This window comes from Centruroides sculpturatus, unplaced genomic scaffold (genome assembly GCF_000671375.1).
Source record: "Centruroides sculpturatus isolate CEXI.00-Female unplaced genomic scaffold, Cexi_2.0 scaffold1841, whole genome shotgun sequence".
Lineage (NCBI taxonomy): Eukaryota > Metazoa > Arthropoda > Arachnida > Scorpiones > Buthidae > Centruroides > Centruroides sculpturatus.
The window spans coordinates 73,599-96,902 of NW_019385972.1; the positions used below are offsets into that span (position 1 = coordinate 73,599).

At 30.4% G+C, this 23,304-nt stretch overlaps 1 protein-coding gene across 1 annotated transcript in view; it reads left to right on the top strand.

Annotated features, from left to right (window-relative positions):
• The first annotated feature begins 771 nt into the window (after positions 1–771).
• The window catches only part of LOC111612882 (solute carrier family 12 member 9-like), a 31,754-nt gene continuing 9,221 nt past the window's right edge, over positions 772–23,304 (top strand). Inside the window, exons 1-7 of the mRNA XM_023354164.1 lie at positions 772–910; positions 12,663–12,749; positions 15,260–15,594; positions 17,146–17,280; positions 18,913–19,047; positions 20,379–20,701; positions 23,034–23,043. Of these exons, the coding sequence (XP_023209932.1) occupies positions 15,297–15,594; positions 17,146–17,280; positions 18,913–19,047; positions 20,379–20,701; positions 23,034–23,043 (901 nt within the window). The 5' untranslated portion in view covers positions 772–910; positions 12,663–12,749; positions 15,260–15,296. The remainder of the gene's footprint in view (positions 911–12,662; positions 12,750–15,259; positions 15,595–17,145; positions 17,281–18,912; positions 19,048–20,378; positions 20,702–23,033; positions 23,044–23,304) is intronic.

Here is a 23,304-nt window from a genome sequence, read left to right on the forward strand (position 1 = left end):
TCCGTTTTATATGAATTCCATGTTGTACGAGTCACTTAGATTTTACAAATACGTGCCGGGCTGTGAACGGCTCACGTATTTGTAAAATCTAAGTGACTCGTACAACATGGAATTCATATAAAACGGAATTATCAACAGTGTTATCGGGGGGGGTCGACTGTACCACTGTTCGATGATTTTATCCACTCCATAGTATTATAAATGCTTCAATTTGTCGCTCTGGAGGATCCGGAATCCAGTTCGGGTAATCTAATGAATTTTTAAAAGTGAATTATTCTCCGTACGCATTTGATCTCATCGTTTTCCGTCTGGTTTCTACCATGGAACTCGCGACGGGCAAAGGCGTTCCATGATGCCAAAGCGGTTAAGGCGTCAGCCTACCGCTCTGGAAGACCCGAAAAATTCCAAAAAAATTTTCAAGGGCAATCCGTCCAGAATATGTCTCCATTCCTCACCACTCTGCCGCCTTCATTGTAAGCCTGCCGAATCCATTATGGGTATAGAAAAAAAAGTGCCCACATCGTCTTTGTGCCCGCAAGGCGGCGGCGAACAGCAAAACAAGCGACACTGAACAGAGTTTGAAATTTAAAAAGAGCGAAAATAGTTTAAAAATTAAAAATATTTATTAATTTAAAAAAAAATGGAAATAATAATTTCTTATCTAAAAACCATAATTTTTCCATAACGATAAAATTACTCAAAAATAAAAAATGAAATTTTTTTTTTTAAATAAAAAATCCGTATTGCCAATTACACCCGTCAGGTGGCGTTTGTTAATCTCTTAGCAACGGAAATAAACATGACATCTGTAGTTAGTGAATGTCTTCATCCATTATTTTGATCGAATATAATATAAAACCCGGAAAATATTTATTTTTCTATTTAAAATTCAGTAAAACCTTCATTAATAGTAAGTTTTTATTACAGTTTATGTTCTAAAATGTCTATTTTTTATTTCTAACGTAGATTATAATGCTAATACGTCATTAAATATGAATCATAAGTCAGATGTTGCTCGCCCCCCCCTCAAGTCGTAATTGTTGATAAATAAATGATTTAATACGTAATAAATTAGTAATTTTATATGTAAAGGAGCTGTTTTGAAGCTTATTAATTTAATAATTCAGTTGTAAAGTAGAATATTTAATGATAATTATTTGTTAGTTGTGTTATCTGTGTGTTATGAATGACCTCAATAGTTTCATTTAATCAGTATTGTGTTATGATGATGATGATGATAAAGCACACATCGAAGTATTTTCTACAGGATGATAAAGCACATTAATGCGTGCTTTACCATCATGTAGAATGTATAAAGTACATTCTACAGGATGATGATGATGATGATAGAGCACGCATTAAAGTACTTTCTACATGATGATAAAGTACATTATACATTCTACGTGATGATAGAGCACGCATTAAAGTACTTTCTACATGATGATAAAGTACATTATACATTCTACGTGATGATAAAGCATGCATTAAAGTACTTTCTACATGATGATAAAGCACATTATACATTCTATGTGATGATAAAGCGCATTAAAGTACTTTCTACATGATGATAAAGCACATTAAAGTACTTGATAAAGCACACATTAAACGTGGTGATAAAGCGTACATTTCTATGTGGTGAGGATGATGCATATTTACATTTACAATTTAGTTTAAATTCATGGTTTAGCTTATAAATACGCACTTGCAAGCCGAACTGTGATTGCGCGTGTCGATTGTCTGCGGATAGTGACCGAAGTGTAAGTTTCGAAGAGACTGTGTTGCTTGCGTAAGACATTTCTAAAGATTTTAGTAAAAAACACTGGTAAATGATAATGATATTAATATACTGGTCTGTTAATCTGACCGAAAACGTTTGAGAAGTTTTTTAAAATAGACTGCATTTTAAAGGTATTTAGAGTTTATTAATTGATTATAGTAATGCAGGTAGAGATATAATGATATTAATATACAGTGATACTTTGGTTTTTGTCGATAATCTGTCCGAAAACAATTGGCAAAATCCAAAACTGACAAAAACCGAGGCAATTATTTCCATATGAATCAATGTAAATCCAATTAATTTGTTCTAGACACTCCAAAATAGTACCAAAAAACACATTTTATAGAGAATAAATATAGAGTTTAATACTAAAAACAATAAGTAATTAATATAAAATGAATATAAAAGACTAATATAATGTCCTCAAAAACAGAATTGCCATCTAACTGTTTTTGATTGATCCAAATTAATAATAACTGTTTGACATCTTCAATTGTTTGCAATCTCTGTTTTGTTAGCACATTCATGTCTTTTGCTACATTAGCCTCCTTTATTGCTTTTTTTTTTGCCACAATAGAACTTATCGTGGATGGTGACTTCTTGTGCATGCAGCCAATTATGCTAGTTTTAATGCTGCTCTTTTTTTTTTCAATGATTTCTTTTAATTCAATCATGTTCCTGGCCTTCTTCTTTGAAGGGCTGCTGGCTCTGGAAACTTTCTTTGGTCTCATGATGGGGCTAAAAGGAAAGGAAAGCAATGGAATTATTTGGCTAGACGTGTGTAATGCTCACACAACAAGAAACAATGCCACACCTAGCAGGAAAATGTATGGGTCACCCTTTGTTTTTGCAAAATTAGCAGTGAAATCCCATGAGCATGCTGACAAAATCCGAAGCAACCAATGAAAACCAAGACAAATTTTTCATGGAAAAAATCTATGATAACCGAAGTCAACGAAAACCACAGTATTACTGTACTCTTGTCAAATATGATAAATATATTCTTTGGTATTAAGCATAAAATTGCCATGTAGAACTTATCGCAAGGGAACACTTTTGATGGATAATATACACTTAATTTTTGTACGAGAGAAATGCATTTTGGACTAGTTGTCCCTTTTCGGTCTTTATTGTGCAATTTGATAATTACAATAAGGAAGTTCAATTATTCTGTAGTTTTATCAAATTGTACAATAAGGATGAAGAGGAGCAATTAGCCCAAAATGTATTTGTTATACAAAATAGTCTATATTAGGGGTTGCAAACTGGCAATCTGCGAGCTGGATGTTACCCATTAAGGCTTCATATCCGGCCCACAGCCTTGACAATTTCTTTTCTAAAGATCAATGTTTCTAATGTATCGTGGAGACTAAAACAGAAAAATTCAAACATCGTAAAGGCCTGGTAACAAAAGGACATTTGTTAGAGCTTTTTTTTTTTTTAAATTATGGTATGTTTTAGCTTACCGAATAATATTGAATATGGTCTGTATTTGATATACATCTATTTAACTTGCCCTTTGCTTTGAGTTTGCGACACCTGGTTTATATTATTCATCAAAGTGTTCCTATGTGATAAATTCTACAAGGCAATTTTGTACTTTGTTACAAGCAGTGACGTAACAAGGGGGGACAAAAGTAGGCATATGCTGCCCCAGGTACCGATTTACAGGATGCCAAAATGAATCCATAGAATAATTTGTTTAATTAATCATGAATTAGGAGTGTCAGGTATGAGGTTTGTATTGGATGCCAAAACTGTTTGGCACAGCTCTGTAGAATCACTCTGCAGAATCTAATCTGACAGCTATCAACACACAATACTATGATGTCATGATGCTCTATTTATTTCTGGCTCAATAGTAATTTGTACTTGAGACAAAACTGATTTGTTTTCTCTTCTTTCAGAACAGCTGCCAATATAGTGCTGATACTCTTGTATGAACTATTCATTAACAACTTCAAAGTATATTTTAAGAGACTTCATTATATTTGGCTTATTATTTTTTAATTTTTCTCCTTTTGGACATTTTCAATTGCTCATTTTTTTCACTTGTGATAGTTGCTTCATTGCCTTATCCGTTGAGCTTGCCTGGGTCTACTGTACAGTTGTACTATTTTTTTTATTAAAATTTATCTCACCAATTCTACTGTTCTTACCTTACTGCCAATGGCTTGTTAAGCAATTGTCAAAGCACATCTACCCATTAATTCTCTTTGTTTATACTTAGGAGTCAAAGAATATCATCATTAATTTTTTTGGAAAGTCTAAATACATTTTGTGAATATGAATTCCAAGTAGATGTATTCTCTTTAATGAGATTTTAACTCATTACACGAGATTTTCTGTCATTAAATTACACTATTTTTGCTCGGTAACTTTATTTTATAAATTTAAAGTAATTAATTTAAAATAGCATTAGTTACATTTTTCAAAGGTAAGAAAAATGACAACTGTCAAGTGATAGAATTTAATTACACTGTAGTTGTGATCCACCTAGTTTTGTTGTGTGTGTTTATACATTCATAGCATAAAAAATTGTTTATGAAATCCAAATAATCAAATCATAGGAAGCAATATTTACAGGTTATTCACTTTTTTTAACCACTGGTACAACGTACAGATAATATTCAGTTGAATTTTTATAAGGAAAAATTTTCTCGTATAACATATATAAATTCTCAGTAGACAGACACTGTACAATTGCCACACTAGGTGTTTGAATACCTTTTTATTTGAACTCCAAGTAAAATTATATACAAATTTTCCTTGCCGTATTCTTTAGATTTAAATGTATTTCTATAAAAATAATTGATCTGTAAGAATCTATGATGATCTGTGAATATTAATTTACATAATATTCCAAGAATACAACTCTTACCGAAATCATAATTGTATTGTATTGGCATTTGGAAGTTAGTTCAGTACTCTGAGTTAAGTCATGTTAATAGTTAATAATGAATTTGGAATGTCTATATGATGAAAAAAAGAAAAGATGATTAATTTTTATTCCATCTTTTAAGTATCTTTATAATAATTCAATTTTTAGTAATCAACCAAATTCATATATTGTCTATTGCTCTCAACATGCTGATAGTTTAAAATAAAATCATATCTTATAAATTTAAAGAACTTTCAATTAGTAAAAATACAAAATTGCTTGCAACTTAAGATATTTTAGTTGAGACTACTTTGTTTTCATTTATTTTGGGTTGCCAAATATAAACAAAAATCAAACGTACACGATTGTGACGTTGTCGCAATGCCAAGCTGCAATTTTTAATAATAATTTTAATTTAAAAAGTCGTGTGACTTCTGATCCAGGCCAGAAGTTTTTATGTAGTTAATTGGTGCCTCTGGCTCCTAAATTTGTTTTATCTGGTCTCAATTTTCATCCCTCTAACTCTTTTTGAGATCGACAGACAGATGATAGTGGGAATGTATAGGTCTTGCAGCCCAATAAGTGAAGCTTTGATTAATCGATCATACTTAATAGCTGGATGTTTTGGTCTAAATCTATGTTAATTTTTAAATTATGAAATTTGGCTTAAAAGTAGACAGGTATGCCACTGTCTTGTATTAAGACTGTAAATTGGAAATTAACTTTGAAATTACTAATTGTAAAACAGGTTGGCGAATAAACACATTCTTTTAGGTAAAATTATACGAGTTAATTCGGTGATTTTCAACCTTTTTTTTTCCGTCACGGTACACTTTTAATAGTTTAAAAATTTGGCGGCACAATAACAATAAAATAAACTTATATTTTGTAAAAATAGCATACGATAATAAATTTCAATGAAATATAAAATGAGATTGCATTACGAAGCAAACGAAATGTTTATTTAATGATAAATTACAAATTACATCTAATGTGAAATTTGAGCTTGGTGTTTTTTGATAACTTTATTTATATTTGGGTGTAAAAATGATAATGCTAATCTCATATTGTGAACCAGATTTTAAAGTCTGGATCTTCTTTTCGCGCCCTAGGAAGGTAGAACCGATTGAATTACTTGTCCGACGTCGTTTACGTATGGGTATTCGCAGTAGCGGCACACTTCAAAAATCTCGCGGCACACTAAAATGCCACGGCACAGTGGTTGAGAATCACTGAGCTAATTAATTATAAAAAGTAGCTTAAATGTAGCCTAAAAATCTGGAACTTTAGATTAAGGAAACATCTAAAAGTCTTAATCTGGCCCTGAATGTAAGCAAACAATATAGAATAACTTTGTAATCTGTGTATCTTCTTTAACTCTTGTTTGAGATTAAATTAGAAGACAAATAATTTATTTATAAGAACATCAAAAATTATTACTGTACTTAAAAAGATATTTATATCAGAGAGGAAAAAACTAATTAATGTAATAAATTGTGTGTGTTGATGATAATGAACATAACTAAAGATCAAATTGTTTTCAGCTAGATTTATGCTAATTAATTAATTATTGGAATTTGGCTTAAAGGTAATCAACTGTGTTGTCTTATATCTAGATTAATAATTAGAAATTAATTTTGAATTAATTATTTATAAATTTCTGAAAGAAAAGATCTATTTGGAGTGAAACTTTAAACCTTCAACTTTTACAATATTTTATCACATTCATAATGTACTAGTTGTAACTCTAGTACATTATTTAATGTACTGGAGCTTCAACTACAGTCTTATACTCAAAGAAGAATAAAATCTAAAATTAAATTTTTTTATATATTTTATCATTAATTAATTAATTTTTTACTACAACAACTATCACTACTACCATCTGTAAACAGGGCTGTCAAAAGGGGAGCTGGGGATTTTTCCCTGTGGCCAAGGAAACTTAGGGTTTCTTAGTTATACCCTACAAATTAATGTTATTTTTATTAATAAAGAAAACATTCTACATATTTCATTTGTTCAAAAAAAAGAAAGGCAAAAGAAGTCCACTAAAGGGCTAATGGGCCCTGCTCTATTCCTCAGTCCCATACTTGCTCTCTTCTGCCTGCAAACAGTAAGAAGCCCATAAGAGACGTAACTAGACGATAAGGGATAGGGTCAGACAAATCTGGGTCAACCCACTCGTGAAAATTTCGAGCCTACCTGAACTCAAACCCAGGTCTTTCAGAATTGCATGCTAGTGTTTTTATCGTTTTTGGCTGGCAGACCATCACTTTCTTGCCATTTAGAGTTTTATTTGAAGAATATAAAGGTGTCTAAATATTTTTGGATGTGTCTTAAGTCACGTAGGGAATATTAATCGTTTGATTTATATTTTCCTACTACTAATGAATTCATTCTCTTTTCCTGAACAATTTATAATACCTGATAATGATTCTGAAAATATTTAGAATATTTTCCTGATATAAATTATTTATAATTCAGAAATTTATCCATTCATTCCAATTCTTTTATAAGAAAAAAACATTAAAAGTAATTTAACTCTTATTATAAATTCAATAAAAGATTAACAATGAAAATAAATCAATTATGAAAGATGATTAGTTAATAAACTAATTATGTCTTATATTTTATAACACTTTGTACAAGTCAAAGGGAGATGATTCCATAAGGAAAAAATAGAAATACAGAGTAATATTTTTAGTTTTTTTTTGCTCCATTTCCTCGATAAATGTATCAAAAATACGTTTTTTTATTGTGATTTTCGGGCAAGTATGACTGATAGATCAATATCCAACAACAGAAACAGTTTTATTAGCTAACAGAGCAAATAAAAACAGTCGGGTGATACAGACACACAATGTGAAAAAATTTAAAAACTATTAAGACAAAAATTTGTCTTTAATAAGAAAACATATACTGTAAAAGCTTGACATAATACAGCAATGCATAAATATACTAAATTACAAATATGAGTCTTTCAATTTAGTGATATAATTTAAATTTATTTCCAGTACGGTTGCGATTTACTCAGGATTTTATTATATCTGAACATTACAAAAATTTGTTAGACAAAATAGCACATGTGAAATACATTAAATTTGAGGATTATCAGGATATTCTTGGTATCATTTTATAAGTTTCAAGAAGAAAATGTAGCTGCTGTAAGGAAACCAATGGTTTAAGTAAACAAGAAATGTTTTTAGATCTTTATTTGGACCAATTTTGGCTCACAACCATTTGATTTGGTTCAGGAATATTGTGTGTATTCATTTTGAAAGATGCTGTTAGCTGAAGTTGGTCTGAAATTGTTTTTCTTTATACTGATGATTTCCCGAAAGTAGTAGTATTTTTATACTTAAAATGCAGAGAATTGTTTTGTTAATGCCCCCTATCTCTGGGCTCCGGTGGTCGAATTTAAATACATAGCGGGAGCAATGTATAAATACACAGTCTAGAAAGTTACTCTGAAGTAGAATTTTGTTACGACATTAAAGTTATACGTATGGTCTTGTATAAGAGATCTGTAAGTTGTTCATTTGGTATGAGTTGACCGTACGCAATACCTTACAACTTTCAGGTCACATGTATAACTTTGCCATTAAAAAATTTCTCGCTGCACAGTATGTTTTCGGATACTCTGTAGTTGCCAATATAACAATCACTTTATAGCATGCTGGTAATTTTTTATGTTGTGTATACCTTGGCTAGTAAGAAATTTAGCCTAAAGGTAGGCAGTTATTTAATACAAGATTGCACCCTATGTTTAGGCTGAATTTTATTTAATTATTTACTGGCTGAAGTATAACCTGAAAATCCTGATAGGTGCCTGTATTTGTCTTCGTAATGAAAACTTAAATGTACTGAATACACAAACTACAATTAAAAAAATATTATTTTCTAAAGAAATTCACTTGAAGAGCGTTACACAAATAACTTTTTATTCATTAGTAAAATTTATATATGATATGATAAGAAGATAACCTTTAAATATCAGTTAATGTATTTTAAATCTTCTCGAATTAACAGTTGATCTATAGGTTTCCCCCATAGTATAGATAAAATTTATTTATTATCAAAACTTATACTGTAAGATCATGTGATTTCAAAATTTCATAAAATAAAACAGTAATTAGACTATATAATTAATATTATTATGTATACAGTCTCTCCCTGACTTACGATGGGGTTATGTTCCAAAAAACACATCGTAAGTTGAAAACGAATACTGTAAATAAAACAAAACAGGCTATATGCAAGGTTATATAGTATGTAACATTGTATACTGCATTGTAAATTGTACAGAAAAAAAAGAAAAAGAATATATAGCACACTTCCAGGACTGAGGATACTACAAAGTGCGAGCTGCTTGAATTCAAATTCTAACAGTTTTTACTCTTTCGTTTCACTTGCATCGCCATCGTACGTGCAAAATATATGTCGAAACACAGTAAGTTAAGGAACATCTGTGTGTACATACACACAGATGTTTGTCGACTATCGCAAGGCCTTTTCTATCAGATCGTGAGCAATTGAATAAACGATTGCATAGCATCACTTTGTAAATTCATTTTTATAATATATCTATTTAAACTTCAGTATAGCAGCTTAAAATTAGTACCATCTTCAAAAAGTACCAATGTTACTTTTGAGAACAGATCTATTCCATAAAAATATTAGAGAATCCTTCAATATCTGAGAATGTACAATATTGCATTGCAAATGACATTATGATCATTAGTTCAAGTGACTTTTAAATCTTGTTCATAATGTAGATCTCACTATATATAATTCTTATTGTTCGTGGCACTTCAGTTTAATGCTAATTGCAGAGAATGACGACACAAAATCAGTTTGATTGTAATTTATATCAGCTTAGGTCCATTTTTTCTGTTAGATTTAATTATTTTTCTTGTTAGGGTCTGTCCATAAATGACGTCCACACTGGAAGGGAAGGGGTTGAGCTTCAGTTTCAGTGGACTTTAGTGAGCTTCAGAGACAATTTTTGAGAGTTTTTTTATCTCTAAAATGAAGTAAAGACATGCGGAATATCTTTAAATATTATCCTCTCTTCACATTGGAAGTGACACACAGAAACCATTAAGTCAATCACGATACTAATCACAAAGTTGTTAATATCACAGAAATGACTGAGTTTTCGATCTATGTTTATTAACATATTTATACACAGCCTTTTTTTTTTAACATTCTTTATAAAAGATTCATTCTGATGTGAATTATTTTTGGCATCATTTTCAGCTTTTGTTATATTATAAAATCATTTTTTTCAATTGAGTATAAAATGAAGCCAAAATTTTCTTTTTTGTAGAAGTTGGAGATGCAGTCGATTCATCTTCAGAAGACAACTGTTTTAAATACATTAACTGAATGAATGTGTGTCTTTTTAATTTAAGTTGGCACAAACTCAAATGTTTAAGAATGAAAGAATATTTTTGGATTACTCTTAATTTAACTACGTTGTTTATTTTCTGAGACATACGAAATTAAATTTGGAATCTTGCATAGTCGGTTGCGAAAATGTTCAAATTCCAAGAAGCTTTAGTCAAATGTAAACAAATTGTGTTAGTTGTTCACGACAGTTTATTTCAATTTGTCAGCCAGTAGTTAATTTTTCCGTCTTTAACAATTGGTGGAAATGTTTGTTGAAGTAAAACAAAAACTTAAATGAGCAATTATTTATTGTGACATTATCACAATGCAGACTGCAATTTTTAATCTATTTAATTTAAAATATATTCTCTCCACCTCAAATTAGTAATGTCTTGCTCCTCTACATTACTTTCCCTTTAACAGTAGAGTTGTGCCAGTCATCTATATAACTCGTTTTAGGAGAACTATTGAATTGAAATAACACGACTTTTGGCACAGACCGGAAGTTTGTATATAGTTAATTGGGGCCTCCTACCCCTAAGCTTTCCATATCTGCTCTCGATTTTCATCTTTCTAACTCCGTTCAAGAGATTAAGGAATGACAGACAGACAACAGTCTGTCTGTCATTCCTTAACACAGTGGGAATTTATAGGTCTATAACTTTTTTCAAATTGTGGCCCAAATAGTAACTAAATGAATGAAATTACTATTTTAAACTTTTTTTTTTTTATAGTATTGCTATTCTTTAACTTATATTTAATATTCTCTATAGGCTGCACACATTTGGAATTTTGCAGAATGCCAAAGTGTTTGTCATATGGCAAGCACATGTACTGTACTGTACATGTACATGATCATTTGCTGAATGTTTGTTTGTTATGATAAGTACAAATTTGAGAGATTCATCCTCTTTGATTTGACACAATATACAGCAAGGAGTGGCAAACGACAAATACTGAGTATTTGTTGAGCGAAGACACGAATACATCCTTTAAACTACTTGCTATTGCCCAAATGTTTGCTCAACATTTGTCAAATATCAAATGTGTGGTGCTCATAGTCTATTATAACTCACAATATCTGCTAATTTCACTAAGCGTTTTCCTCACTCACATCTAACTTCAATGCATCTTTCCACATACCTTCAATATTCTGCATTGTTTTTATATGTCCATAACAAATATAAATAAATGCTTCATAATCATTAAACCCTTCTCTTCTAATAATTTTCTGGAATTAATTTTCTATTATAATTTAAACTTAATTCTTGTCTACAGTGATAAAAATACAACTTATATTGCTAAATATAGAATTCTTTCTAGTAGTCCACAAATAATCTGATATATAATGAAAAGAATTCTATATATTGTTATCAAATGCATGCTGTTACCAAATAAAAACATATCCCATTTGTGCAGTATCAGTCTGTTAAATATTTAAGATGGCCTAAATTAGGCAAAAAATATTTGATGCTAAATTTATTCTCTGGCAAAACTAAAGATAGAAATATGTTTTTTTGGTTGATTAATTAATTTATTATACAGTAATACCTTGGTTTTCATTGACATCAGTTATCGCCGGTTTCGGTTTTTGTTGATTTTTTTCCTGCGAAAAATTTGTCTCGGATTTTGTCACCATTCCCGCATAACCTTGCTGCTAATTTTGCGAAAACAAAGGGCGACGCATGCATTTTCCTGCTCAGTGTGGCATTGTTTTTCATTGTGTGAGCATTATTACCCCGTGCCTCTAGCCAAACAATTCCATTGCTTTCCTTTCCTTTTTGCTCCCTCATAGGACAAAGAAAGTTTCCAAAGCCATCAGCCCTTCAAAGAAGGTTAGGAACACGATCGAGTTGATGAAGGAAATCATTGAAAAATACAAGAGTGACATTAAGATTGCTGAAATCGGCCACTTTTATATCAATTATTTATTGTTTTTAGTATTAAACACTATATTTATTCTCTATAAAATGTGTTTTTGGTATGTATTTTGGAGTGTCTAGAACAAACTAATTGGATTTACATTGATTCATATGGAAATAATTGCCTTGGTTTTCATCAGTTTCAGATTTCGCTGATTCTTTTGAATGGATTATCGATGAAAACCGAGGTATCACTGTATTTATCTTTGACTGTTATTCTGTATGATCAAGCAAAATGTTTATTTTTAAGAAGTATAGAAATGATAGAGACATGAGCCAGCAATATTTGTTATTGTCTTCTATGTATCATGATAAACACTAAAATCTTACTTGTAAAATAATGCTTGATGGTAATTAAGTTTAAAACATTAAAAATTAAAGATGCAGTCTTTCGAAATAGGAATCACCAATTTTTCTATTTCAAAGTTCTAGAATACATTTGTGACAACTGACCTTTCTGTGTAGCTAATTGACGACCGAGTAGCCTATACAGAAAGGTCAGAGCATAATGCATACATCCAGCTTTGTGGCTGTATAGGAAACCCTGCATATTTTGTTGGTCTGTGTGTGTAATTTGATGATGTTACTATGTCATTTACTTGCTTATTTTTATCGAATGCATATATTATGTATGTATACAATTAAGTTGTGAAGCATATTTTAATGAGGACCTATTAATTTGTTTCAGAATGTTAAAACTATTAGCATATTTGATCTGTCATTGTTATACAAGTCTCAAGTTTTGATGACGAAAAGCTTGGTTTAAGAAATTTAAGTAAGTAGTGATTATATTTTTTTATGTAATGTGTGTTTAATTTCAGATAGTTGAATAAGTTTTAGTATTTATAGCAGAAAAGTAGATTATAAACAGAGTAGATTCTCTGTAATCCAACAAGTATTGGACTGCCAAGTGTCAGATTGCTGGGTTTTGTATGCATGTGCATATTGTACAGTAGTAACAACACTTGATTAATATGATTAATTAATCTGTGACCATGATTATGACTGTTTTGCCAACCACACATGAAACAAACAATTAGCAACTGATAGTATACACACAATACATCAGTCTCACTCTGTTGCATACATTGGCAAGTGGTAGCATGAAAATTTCATGTGCACCATCCTGTGGAGTATTATATTATTAGACATATCAGATGCAAGTGAGACTATAGAGACTCTATTGTACTTTGAAACAAATAGATAAAATTACATATTTTTCTCTCATCAGGTCTAGACTTATTAAAACCTACATTAAAACTTACATTATATTTGATTTGTTCAAATAAATATTCAAAAAAAACCTTTCAAAATCCAACAACAAAAGTTTATTTAACAAATATTTTTAGCTTTCTAAAAGCTATCTTCATCTTTTGTTAATGTATAATGATCGTTGTTCCCAAAGTTATTAATCCACAAACCACTTAAACCAAGTCACAAATGAACTATGGGCATTCTAAGCTGCCATCCACTTTTTCCTGTAAGCATTATCTTAGGTAATGATAGATTGTATGCCAAAGTATTTTGTCTATCCTGTAAGAGATATGTGATGCATGAAATGTTCTTTTCTCTGGCTAAACAGCATAAAAGTGTACTTTGGAAAATCACTAGGTGTCCCCAGAGAATCACTGATGTAAACTAAAGTATCACGTCCAAACAAAGCTACAAACAAATTTATATCTAGAAATATTTTAATAAATTTTTTAAATGTTTCCTGTGTAATTTTTATCTTACATTAATCAAACCAGTTCATTCTGTAATAAACCAAAACACACAAATTTAAAAAGCAGGAAAAAAACACTTGCTATAATGGAGCTTAAAAACAATAAAAGAACATAAACATAAAGTCCAAAAACAGCAAAAACTCAGGTCTATCACCTCTATCATTAGGAAGAAAAGTTCATAGAATGGTTCAGCAAAATATTTGAAACATAGGAAACAAAGAATAGTGCAGGGTCTTTAAAACGAATGCTACCATTTTAAAGTACTGTAATTACTTTAAAATGGTAGCATTAATTATTATTCCGGAAGTATGCGATATACACCAATCAATAGAGTAACTATCGAGTTTTATCTCTTATCTGCATTCAAACATGTTGTCTACTACCTCTAGGAAGTGCCGTAAATGAAAATGGCAACTCCTGCAATAGAAGGCATTTTGTGTTCTGCAGTTCTCAGTCATCATTGCACATGAGAAATCTGCAGGAGCTGTAGAATTGAGACTGGTGTGGGAGGATCGACAATGGATATGCTATAGTGAGTGTAGAAAGAATTTAAGTATCGGTTGGATGTGCACCACGTGACACGAGGTACACGCATTGAGATACTGTAATGGACAAATGTGATACTTGAATAGTTTTCCAATGTTATAATCTACATTACAATGTTTTTGGATGATAATTAACATAATTAGAATAATTTAAAATGGTAGCATTCTTTTTGGAATATCGTGTAGAATAAGTAAAAAATTATCTAACACAGGCTGGTCGCGTGGAGTTCTCTGGGTTCTACAGGTAATACCTAAATAGGTAATAGTTTCCCCATAGAAAGCACCTTCTGTTGGCAGATTGAATAAGGCAAATGTTGCATTGCCTTATTCCATCAATTCAATTCATTCTTTAATTGAAGCACAGCAACTCAAATTGACAAATTGTTGAAATATGTTCTGTGAAGTAATGACTTGATCAATTTGAATGAACTTTTACGCATTAATAGAAGTAATAAAATGGCATGTTGTGATGAAGTATGTATTTTAAATTTGATCTAGAATGGGAGATATTGTGAGTGAAAAGCCATCCCCATGTTAAGTCAATGGGAAAATTTTGCATTGTATAAGAACATAAACAAAAGAATGTGCCCTACTTGGCATTTGAAATACAGTGAATCTCTTGCCAAATATTTTTTTGAGTAGTTAGTACTGATCTTCGTTTTCCATTTTCCTTGAAAACTTGACTACATATGCCTTTAACCTATATATATATAGTAACATATTATAACTTGCAAGGTTTATTATGGTAAGGAGTGTTAAATGAAATGATTCATCACTTCAATTTAGTGTCCCTTAATGATCTAATATGAGTTTGCAAGCCATTACTATGCTTCAGTCAGGAATGAAGTTCTCCTAGTTTATTATTAATGAGTCTCTTTTTATTGGATTATATTATGGTTAATCATTTAATTAATTATTCTAATATTTTAAGTTGTCTATATTAAATATTACATTAGTTTTGTTGTTATAAATTTTTACTGTTTAAAATATTTTAATAAATAAAATTTTATTTACAGATTTAATCTTGCTTTATCAAATTACATCGCTTGTAAAATGAGCAATAGAAATCATTCCATTGATACCATAGAAAGCAGTAATTCAGGAAATAGAAGCAACGTTACTTTAGATACTGCAAATTTGATTCCAGGAGATGTAAATATTCAGTCATCCAACAGGACTTCCTTTTCACCTCAAACGTGGTTATTCCAAAGTTTAAGTGGTATTCGTAGCAGTCAAAGTAACGAGAACAGTGTAAATAATGGAGAAAATAGTCGAAAATTGGGAACATTTTCTGGAGTATTCGCACCAGTATGTCTTTCGATGTTTAGTGCCCTTCTGTTTCTTCGAATAGGTAATTTATTAAAAATTGTCTTGTTTTGTTTAGCCATAATTGTCTCTTGTTGTTTATTTTAAAATACTTAGTATATAATCTTTCTTATAATTAATATAATAGTATATCAAATTTATGTATTGTTTATATAATGAATAAATGTTTAAAGTTTATTATACAGTAATACTTCGACTTACGTGAACCCGGAGTTACGCAATTTTCAAATCTCGTCGATTCGTCTTTTGTTTGAGCACCACGCAAGTTTTGATTACTCACTTCCCCCCACACTATTGTTCGGCTTACATGTTCGGACGTGCAGCGCGGAATCGACGCATAGCTACAATTTATTTTGTGTTATTTATTTCTGTGTTTGTTATATCTACGAAGACTCTAGAGACTCTATTATGGTGATCTCTTGTAACCGTGAACGAATCAAAAGACGAGATAAGATTAACAAGAACATTTATTAGCTTACATACGTCCAACTTGGATTTTACACAAATTGCGAAATTATATTCCGACTTACGTGAATTCGACTTACACGGTTATCTCTCGGTCCCACCTATTGCGTAAGTTTGGGGTATTACTGTATAAACATACACATTTATTTAAAGGTTAAAAACATCCAAATACTGCCAAAAATTTATAAAAATTATCTGATTCCCTTACGAAATTTTTTTGTTTCTAAATTATAAAAGTGAAAAATAAACAATTTTAATAGCATTATTTAACTCTAGATGAGTTTTAATGTCCATAATCAGAAGCCAATTAGTTTTGTTTGTACAAATATGAGTACTGCTTTTCACATGTTAGTCACCTTCAAGCAAGATTTGAATATTACTTTGACAGCTATTTCATTAACCGAATAGAAATTAGCTCTCATAATAATTTTTATTAATGCAATAAAAATGATTTGCTTTTCATTGCCTCAAATTTAATTCGACTGCCAGATGGTTGAGAAAGTTAAGAAGACTTCAATCTACTGCTGTGGGACCCGGGATCAAATCCAGGTGAACGACCGCCCCAGAAATTTTCAGGAGCAATTGGTCTCATTTGTCAGGCTCCATTCTCATCATTCAGCATATGATGGATAGGATTAAAAAGGTTCTGTTAGTACCACCATTTAATGCCTTAAAACAAGATCATTATCTCCTTTTAAAGCATTATTCAAAGATATATAAAATAATATTTAACATATGGTAATTCTCTTACTATCAATTAGTTTTCCGAAAGGAAGTTTTTTCCTTTTTATTTGTAAAAATTGGACAAATCGGAGTTGAAACTTCAGTTTTAAGAATAAGATAAGTTTTTAATTTCATAATTCGTTTGGTATATGCTCTCTACAAATAAGGAGTAATTTTATTTAATTGTTTTATAACTTTTATATAAAATAAGAATAGTTTGATTTAAACATAACAGTGTTTTTTTTACTACAGTTTCTACTACAGATATTGGTCTACAGATTAATTAAGCATTTTTAATATTTCATTATGAAATGTTTTGAATTTTCATTTAAAAGTAAACAATTTATTTGTATTAGAATTATAATTCAGAATTATATATTTAATATAGGTTTCGTTGTTGGCTTTGATGGCTTGTTGTTAATGATTGCTCAGCTTTTGCTCGCATATATTATTCTTGTTGCAACTGTCTTATCAATTTGTGCAATATCTACAAACGGAGCTGTTGAAGGTGGTGGTGCTTATTGTATCCTTTATGCTATATAATGAAACTTTCGTGATCTTAATATCATATTTACTCAAATCTAAACTGCATTAATTTTCATATTATCACCCACAAATTTTTTTTTGAAAAAATAGATGGCTTGAGACGACAAATATTTATTGTAAGTAAAGTAAGTTATATACCACTGTTTTCTATAGTATCAAAGTCAGGAACCTCTTTACTTGACATGTTAATCTCTTCTGAATCAATACTTTGTTTTAGTCATGCTTTATTCATTATATATGTATAGTTTTAGTTTCAGTATATTAAACTCTGCTCATCAAAACCGTATTCAATGTTTACACCTTTCCACATGCAATCATAGTCAATGCTGTTATGTTGCATTTCCAATGCTTTATTCTTGAGAGAGCGCAGCACAACTTTTTCTAGAATTTTCATCCGAGTATTTATGACATTACTGTAATAGACTAAGAGTTTGAGCTAACTTGCCTTTGTAAATATTTTCTACTACAGATATTAATCTAATAAAATGATTAAAATGATACACTAGAATTAGTAACAGAAAAATAAGACTAACAATCCATCACAAATAGAACTGACATTGCTTTCATTGACAAATGTAATAAGGTTACTTATAGACATTTTCATTCAATACTCATAACATTAAAAATGCTAACACTGAATAAAATCAACAAGTACACTCCATCACCCAAGAAATTAGGCATCTGTGGAAGATGCATAGTGTATTTATTGTGCTTATTGTCCTCTCTTCCACTAATGTCATATCACATACACTAAACAAGTCTAGAAATGTTAAATCTTAATAAAAAAAAAATACATGGCACTACAGAAAGCTGCAATATTGAACACATATCGCATCGTTAGGAAGTTTCTATATGTTGACACACATACCAATAACTTGGCATAATGTTATGCTTCTTTGGGTAGCTATGCCTTGTGACTTTATTCCAACATAGCACTATTATGACAGAGATTTTTCATCTCATTATGCTAATTTAAGTCCCATTTTTTTAAATAGAATATTAGGAGTCTCATTTATTAGTATTCCTTTTCTTTTTTTAGCGAAAATATCTTTTATTTACAGATATTTGCCTCTTAAATTAATGACGAGTCACACAGAGGTTCCACGAGATTATAGTGCAGCTGATAAATTTATAGCTTCCTATACCTTTTCTATGTTCAGATATGTTGAGATGTAACACATGATTAGTAATAGTTATATATGTAGCCATACACATCCTCAAATGGAGCAAGTGGGGGTATAATTGTAAAAGTGATTGAGATATGTAACCACATACCCTTGACCATGGGACACTTTATAGAATACAATATTGCATCAAAATGTACAGTACCTGTGAAAAAAAACCCAAAAAGTTAATTTTCTACTCTAGTCTTAATAATGCCATTAAGCATCATACACTATTATTATTATTATTATTATTAATTTTTAATTAATTTTTAATCAATAATTATTATTAATTATTGATTCAGGCACATACACTAACATTCAAATTTCTGAAATAATTAACATGTACGGTTCTAAAAAATTAATTTCTATAAGTATAAATATTGTATCTTTAATCAATATTTTATATTTGTTTTTATATCAGTTATTTCTCTTAATAAAATTAGTTATGATTAGTAGAGCCTTAGGTCCTGAATTTGGAGGAAGTATTGGAACATTATTTTTTCTGGCAAATGTATTTTCAAGTGCACTTTACGTCACCGGATGTATTGAAGGATTTGTAGATGATTTCGGACCATCAGGTAAATATTAACATATAACATATAAAATACCTACATAAAACAAAATTTTATCAATTGATGATATGAAATATATAATCAAATTTATAATATTTATTTAAAAATTAATATTTTTTTAAGTAAAACTGTAATGGAGGTGGTTCTCTATGGTCTTTTGACTTTAAATACACAACTTTAAGAGATTATTATTATTTATTTATTTATTTTAGAAACTTACATAATCTGAATATAAACTATTTTCATAAAGAAAACTAATCTGAATTAATCTTGTGATGAAATATGACCAGATTAATTACAGTACACTCTTGCTAATCTGGTGTTTAATAATCAGGCATCTCAGTAATCTGGCATATTCACCAGTGTGATTGCTCGTTGCTTCCATTTCCATGAAAATGTTACTTGTGTCGCACATCTTGTTTTCCTGTTTACTCAGATTTCATTTCAGTGTACTGTATTGCATGTCAACATGCCATATTATTTGCTTGCCTGCCTTTAAAATGAATTGGTACTGAAGGGCAATGTGTCACATCATTTCTTGCACTTTCCGCATTCTGGCAATCTTGTTAATTTCATACTCCTCTAAGCAAAGAATGGTTGGATTAGCAAGTATCTAATGTATTGGACAAGAATTTGGCTGATTAATTTTGTAGGTATTGCATAATTTGGACTAAAGGTTATGCTGTTATCATTTATTTAATATAAGAGGATGGCCGATCTTTAGTCCAAATTATGTAATGTTTATGTTATTAATTAGCCAAGTTTTAGCCTGATAGTTAATCTGGCATTATCATTTGTAAATTATTTTAAATACAAAGAAATATAAAAAATAAAATTAGATAATTATTAAATCAAAAATGTCAATTGTTTTATAACATAGATTTTATAAACCTACATTGACCTCACTCACTGATATGAAATGTTTGAGTAAGAGGATGCTTCTTATAGAGAAATGATAGTATAATTGAAAGGAATATATTATATAAGTTGCCAGAAAAACCTGAAATTTAAAGGAACGTAATACCGTGTGCACCACAAGGTGTAAAACTTATCCTCCAATAATAAAATTTTATATGATTATAAATCATTATGTATATTTAATATATATAAAATCCTATCAAAAATATTCTAATCTTTTTTTTAATTTAATAATTATCTAACTTAATTTAATTTAAATTTGTTTACATTCAGATGATGAATCGTGTAATAATCTTATGAGCTAACTTATTATTAGTTTTTTTACTCTAAAAATTAAATAAAATTATTATTTATCCAAGTTTTAATACTGTATCTAAATGTACAGTACAATTAAAAAAAAAAATTTTTTTTTCTTTCAGGAAGTATAACTTCATACTTTCCATCAGAATTTTGGTGGCGTTTTTTGTATGGATCATTCCTTAATTTTTTTAATCTAATTGTGTGTCTTATCGGCGCTTCGATGTTTGCACGAACCTCGTTAATAATTTTTTTTGTCGTTATTGCAAGTGCTGCATCTGTGTTTGTTAGTTTCATGGCACAAAAACCTTTTTCTGTTGCTTTGCCGGAAGAAAATACTTATATTAGACAATACAATATTTCACGTGCCAATTATACTGGATTCAATTGGGAGACATTCAAGGAAAATTTGTGGAGTAAGTACATTCAAATTAATTTGTATAATGTTTAGCTTTTATGTATAATTTAATAACTTTTAAAACAACAGAACCCTAAACTTTATAATTACCAAGTCATTAACTGCAAGAATTTGGTAACTTAAAAAGTTTTGGTTTGGTTATTTTTATGTACTGTATGTATGCACATCCCCCACACTCTCATATTCACGCACATCCATTACCATTCCTCTCACAGCAGTCAGAATTCTCTGGCTCCTGCAGATAACTCATATTACATGATGGTGAATGACTCTGACTCTGAGCTGCAGAACACAAAATGCCTTCTCTATTGTTGAGTTGTCATTTTTGTTTATGACACTTCTTAGAGGTAGTAGAACAATAAGATGTTTGAATGCAGATGGGATGAAACTTGGACATTTACACTATCAATTGGTGTACATCTTGTACTTCTCAGATAATTAATATAAGTACAGTAATTTAAAATGGTAGGATTCATTTTGGAAGACCCTACTTATATACGTATCATACTAAGGTGAAAGTTAAGTTGGTTTACAGCCATTATGGGCAGAATATGGAATTGTCTCTAGTGCATGGCTATTGACTCATATAGTTCTCTCTCAAATTAATTGAAATAAAGTCAAAGATCAGACGAAGTTCTAGATAGTGTAATTGATAATACATCTATACAATAAAAGGATATTGCAGGGTCAAGTCCTGCTCCAGATTGGTTTTTTTGTTTATGTATATATTCTATGATGTAGGCTGTTTTTCAAGCTCCAATGGTCCATAAAACAAAGACAAGTATAAATAACAAAATTAATTTATTACCAAAAGTTATGTACAAACATGGTTACTTTTCGACATAATCACCATGAAGATTGAGGAATTTGTAATATCTGTGGACGAGCTTTTCCATCCCCTTGTCATAGAATGTTGCCGCCAATGACTTGAGATGGGCTCTAACATTTTTTTGAAGATCGTCATTAGTCTCGAACCTCTGCCCTCCTAGCCACTTTTACTCTTCAGGAAAGAGGTGGAAGTTGCTTGGCGCTAAATCAGGACTATATGCTTGATGTTTAAAGGTGGTGAAAACTTCCACCCAGCTTAAAACTTTTTTAATATGTGAAGACTTCCACCTCTTTCCTGAACTGAAAACGTGGCTAGCAGGGCTGAAGTTTGAGACTAATGACGATCTTCAAAACAATGTTGTTAAAGTCATCTCAATTCACTGGCAGCAACATTCTATGACAAGGGGATGGAAAAGCTCGTCCACAGATATTACAAATTCCTCAATCTTCATGGTGATTATGTCGAAAAGTAACCATGTTTGTACATAACTTTTGGTAATAAATTAATTTTGTTATTTATACTTGTCTTTGTTTTATGGACCATTGGAGCTTATGAAAAGAAAAACAGCTCTCATATATGTAAATAAACTTACAAAAATATTGTTATAACTAATCATAGGAATATTAAAAATCAAAATAATAATAAATTTCAACTGAAACAATGAAGAAAAATTTTATAGAGATTTATATGGGTGTTATCCATAAAGAAGACATCAAAATAAATCTCTATAAAATTTTTCACCATATCCTCACCATATGGTCAATCCTTATAAACCTGGTGATTATTTTACTTAACTGATCAACACATGCATTCTACTGGTCATGTGATCATGGCTGCAGTATATTGGTCACATGACAATCAGCTTTATCTGCAATCTGTACTCAATGAGGTGGTTAGGCTGGAATATAAGAAGAGAGATGTGCAAATGTGTTAGGAGATCCTAATACATTTATTATTATTATTGATACATTTATTACTATTATAATTACAAATAATTACTGTTGCCTCTGCCACATTCCTTATAGTAATAATTTAACAAATTTCAACACATTAAACCCAAATTGGTTACATATTCATATGTTATAGACTCCAAGAGTATTATAAATGTACATGCAGAAAGAAAACAATTACTGAGAAGAGGAATAAAATACTCAAAAATTTAAAAAATTTAAAGAAACTAAGCCGTGTTCTTTCAACCATGTCCAATTGTCAGAAAACAATAACTATGTTTCTTCACAGAGATGTTTTGACGTAAGCTATGCCCCAGCTGAAATATGCAAGAAAGAAAGATGATGACTTAGTTTCTTCAAAATTTTTTAATTTTTAAAAAATATCGTACACCATTAAAATACACAAAAATTTGATTATTTTACTTAGTTACGCTTAAAAAAATCAATGTAACCCAGAAATTCTGGATCAAACCTGCAGAGGAGGTCACCCTAGTCACTTGATGTGGTCCATACTCCCTGTAATGCCACCTGTATGGGGGCAAGCTTAAAAAATTCTGACTGGCATTTTACTCTTTTGTAGCCAGTTCTAGGTATATTAGTTACAGTCCAAGTGTAAAAAAATACATAACAGTAGCCTAAGTTTGCATGATGAAAGCAAAAACATATATTATATATAACTCATATAGGCCCTGCTAAGATAAGGGTACTTAGTCACCTTATAGTTCCATCATAGCTATGGTTCTGACATGGCTACAAATTCCATACGCATCAATTGGAAATTGTCTGTATGCACCTCCCCATTTTTCATACAAATTTCAATTTTTCTTCTCTTCTTTCGGACACTTTCTTCC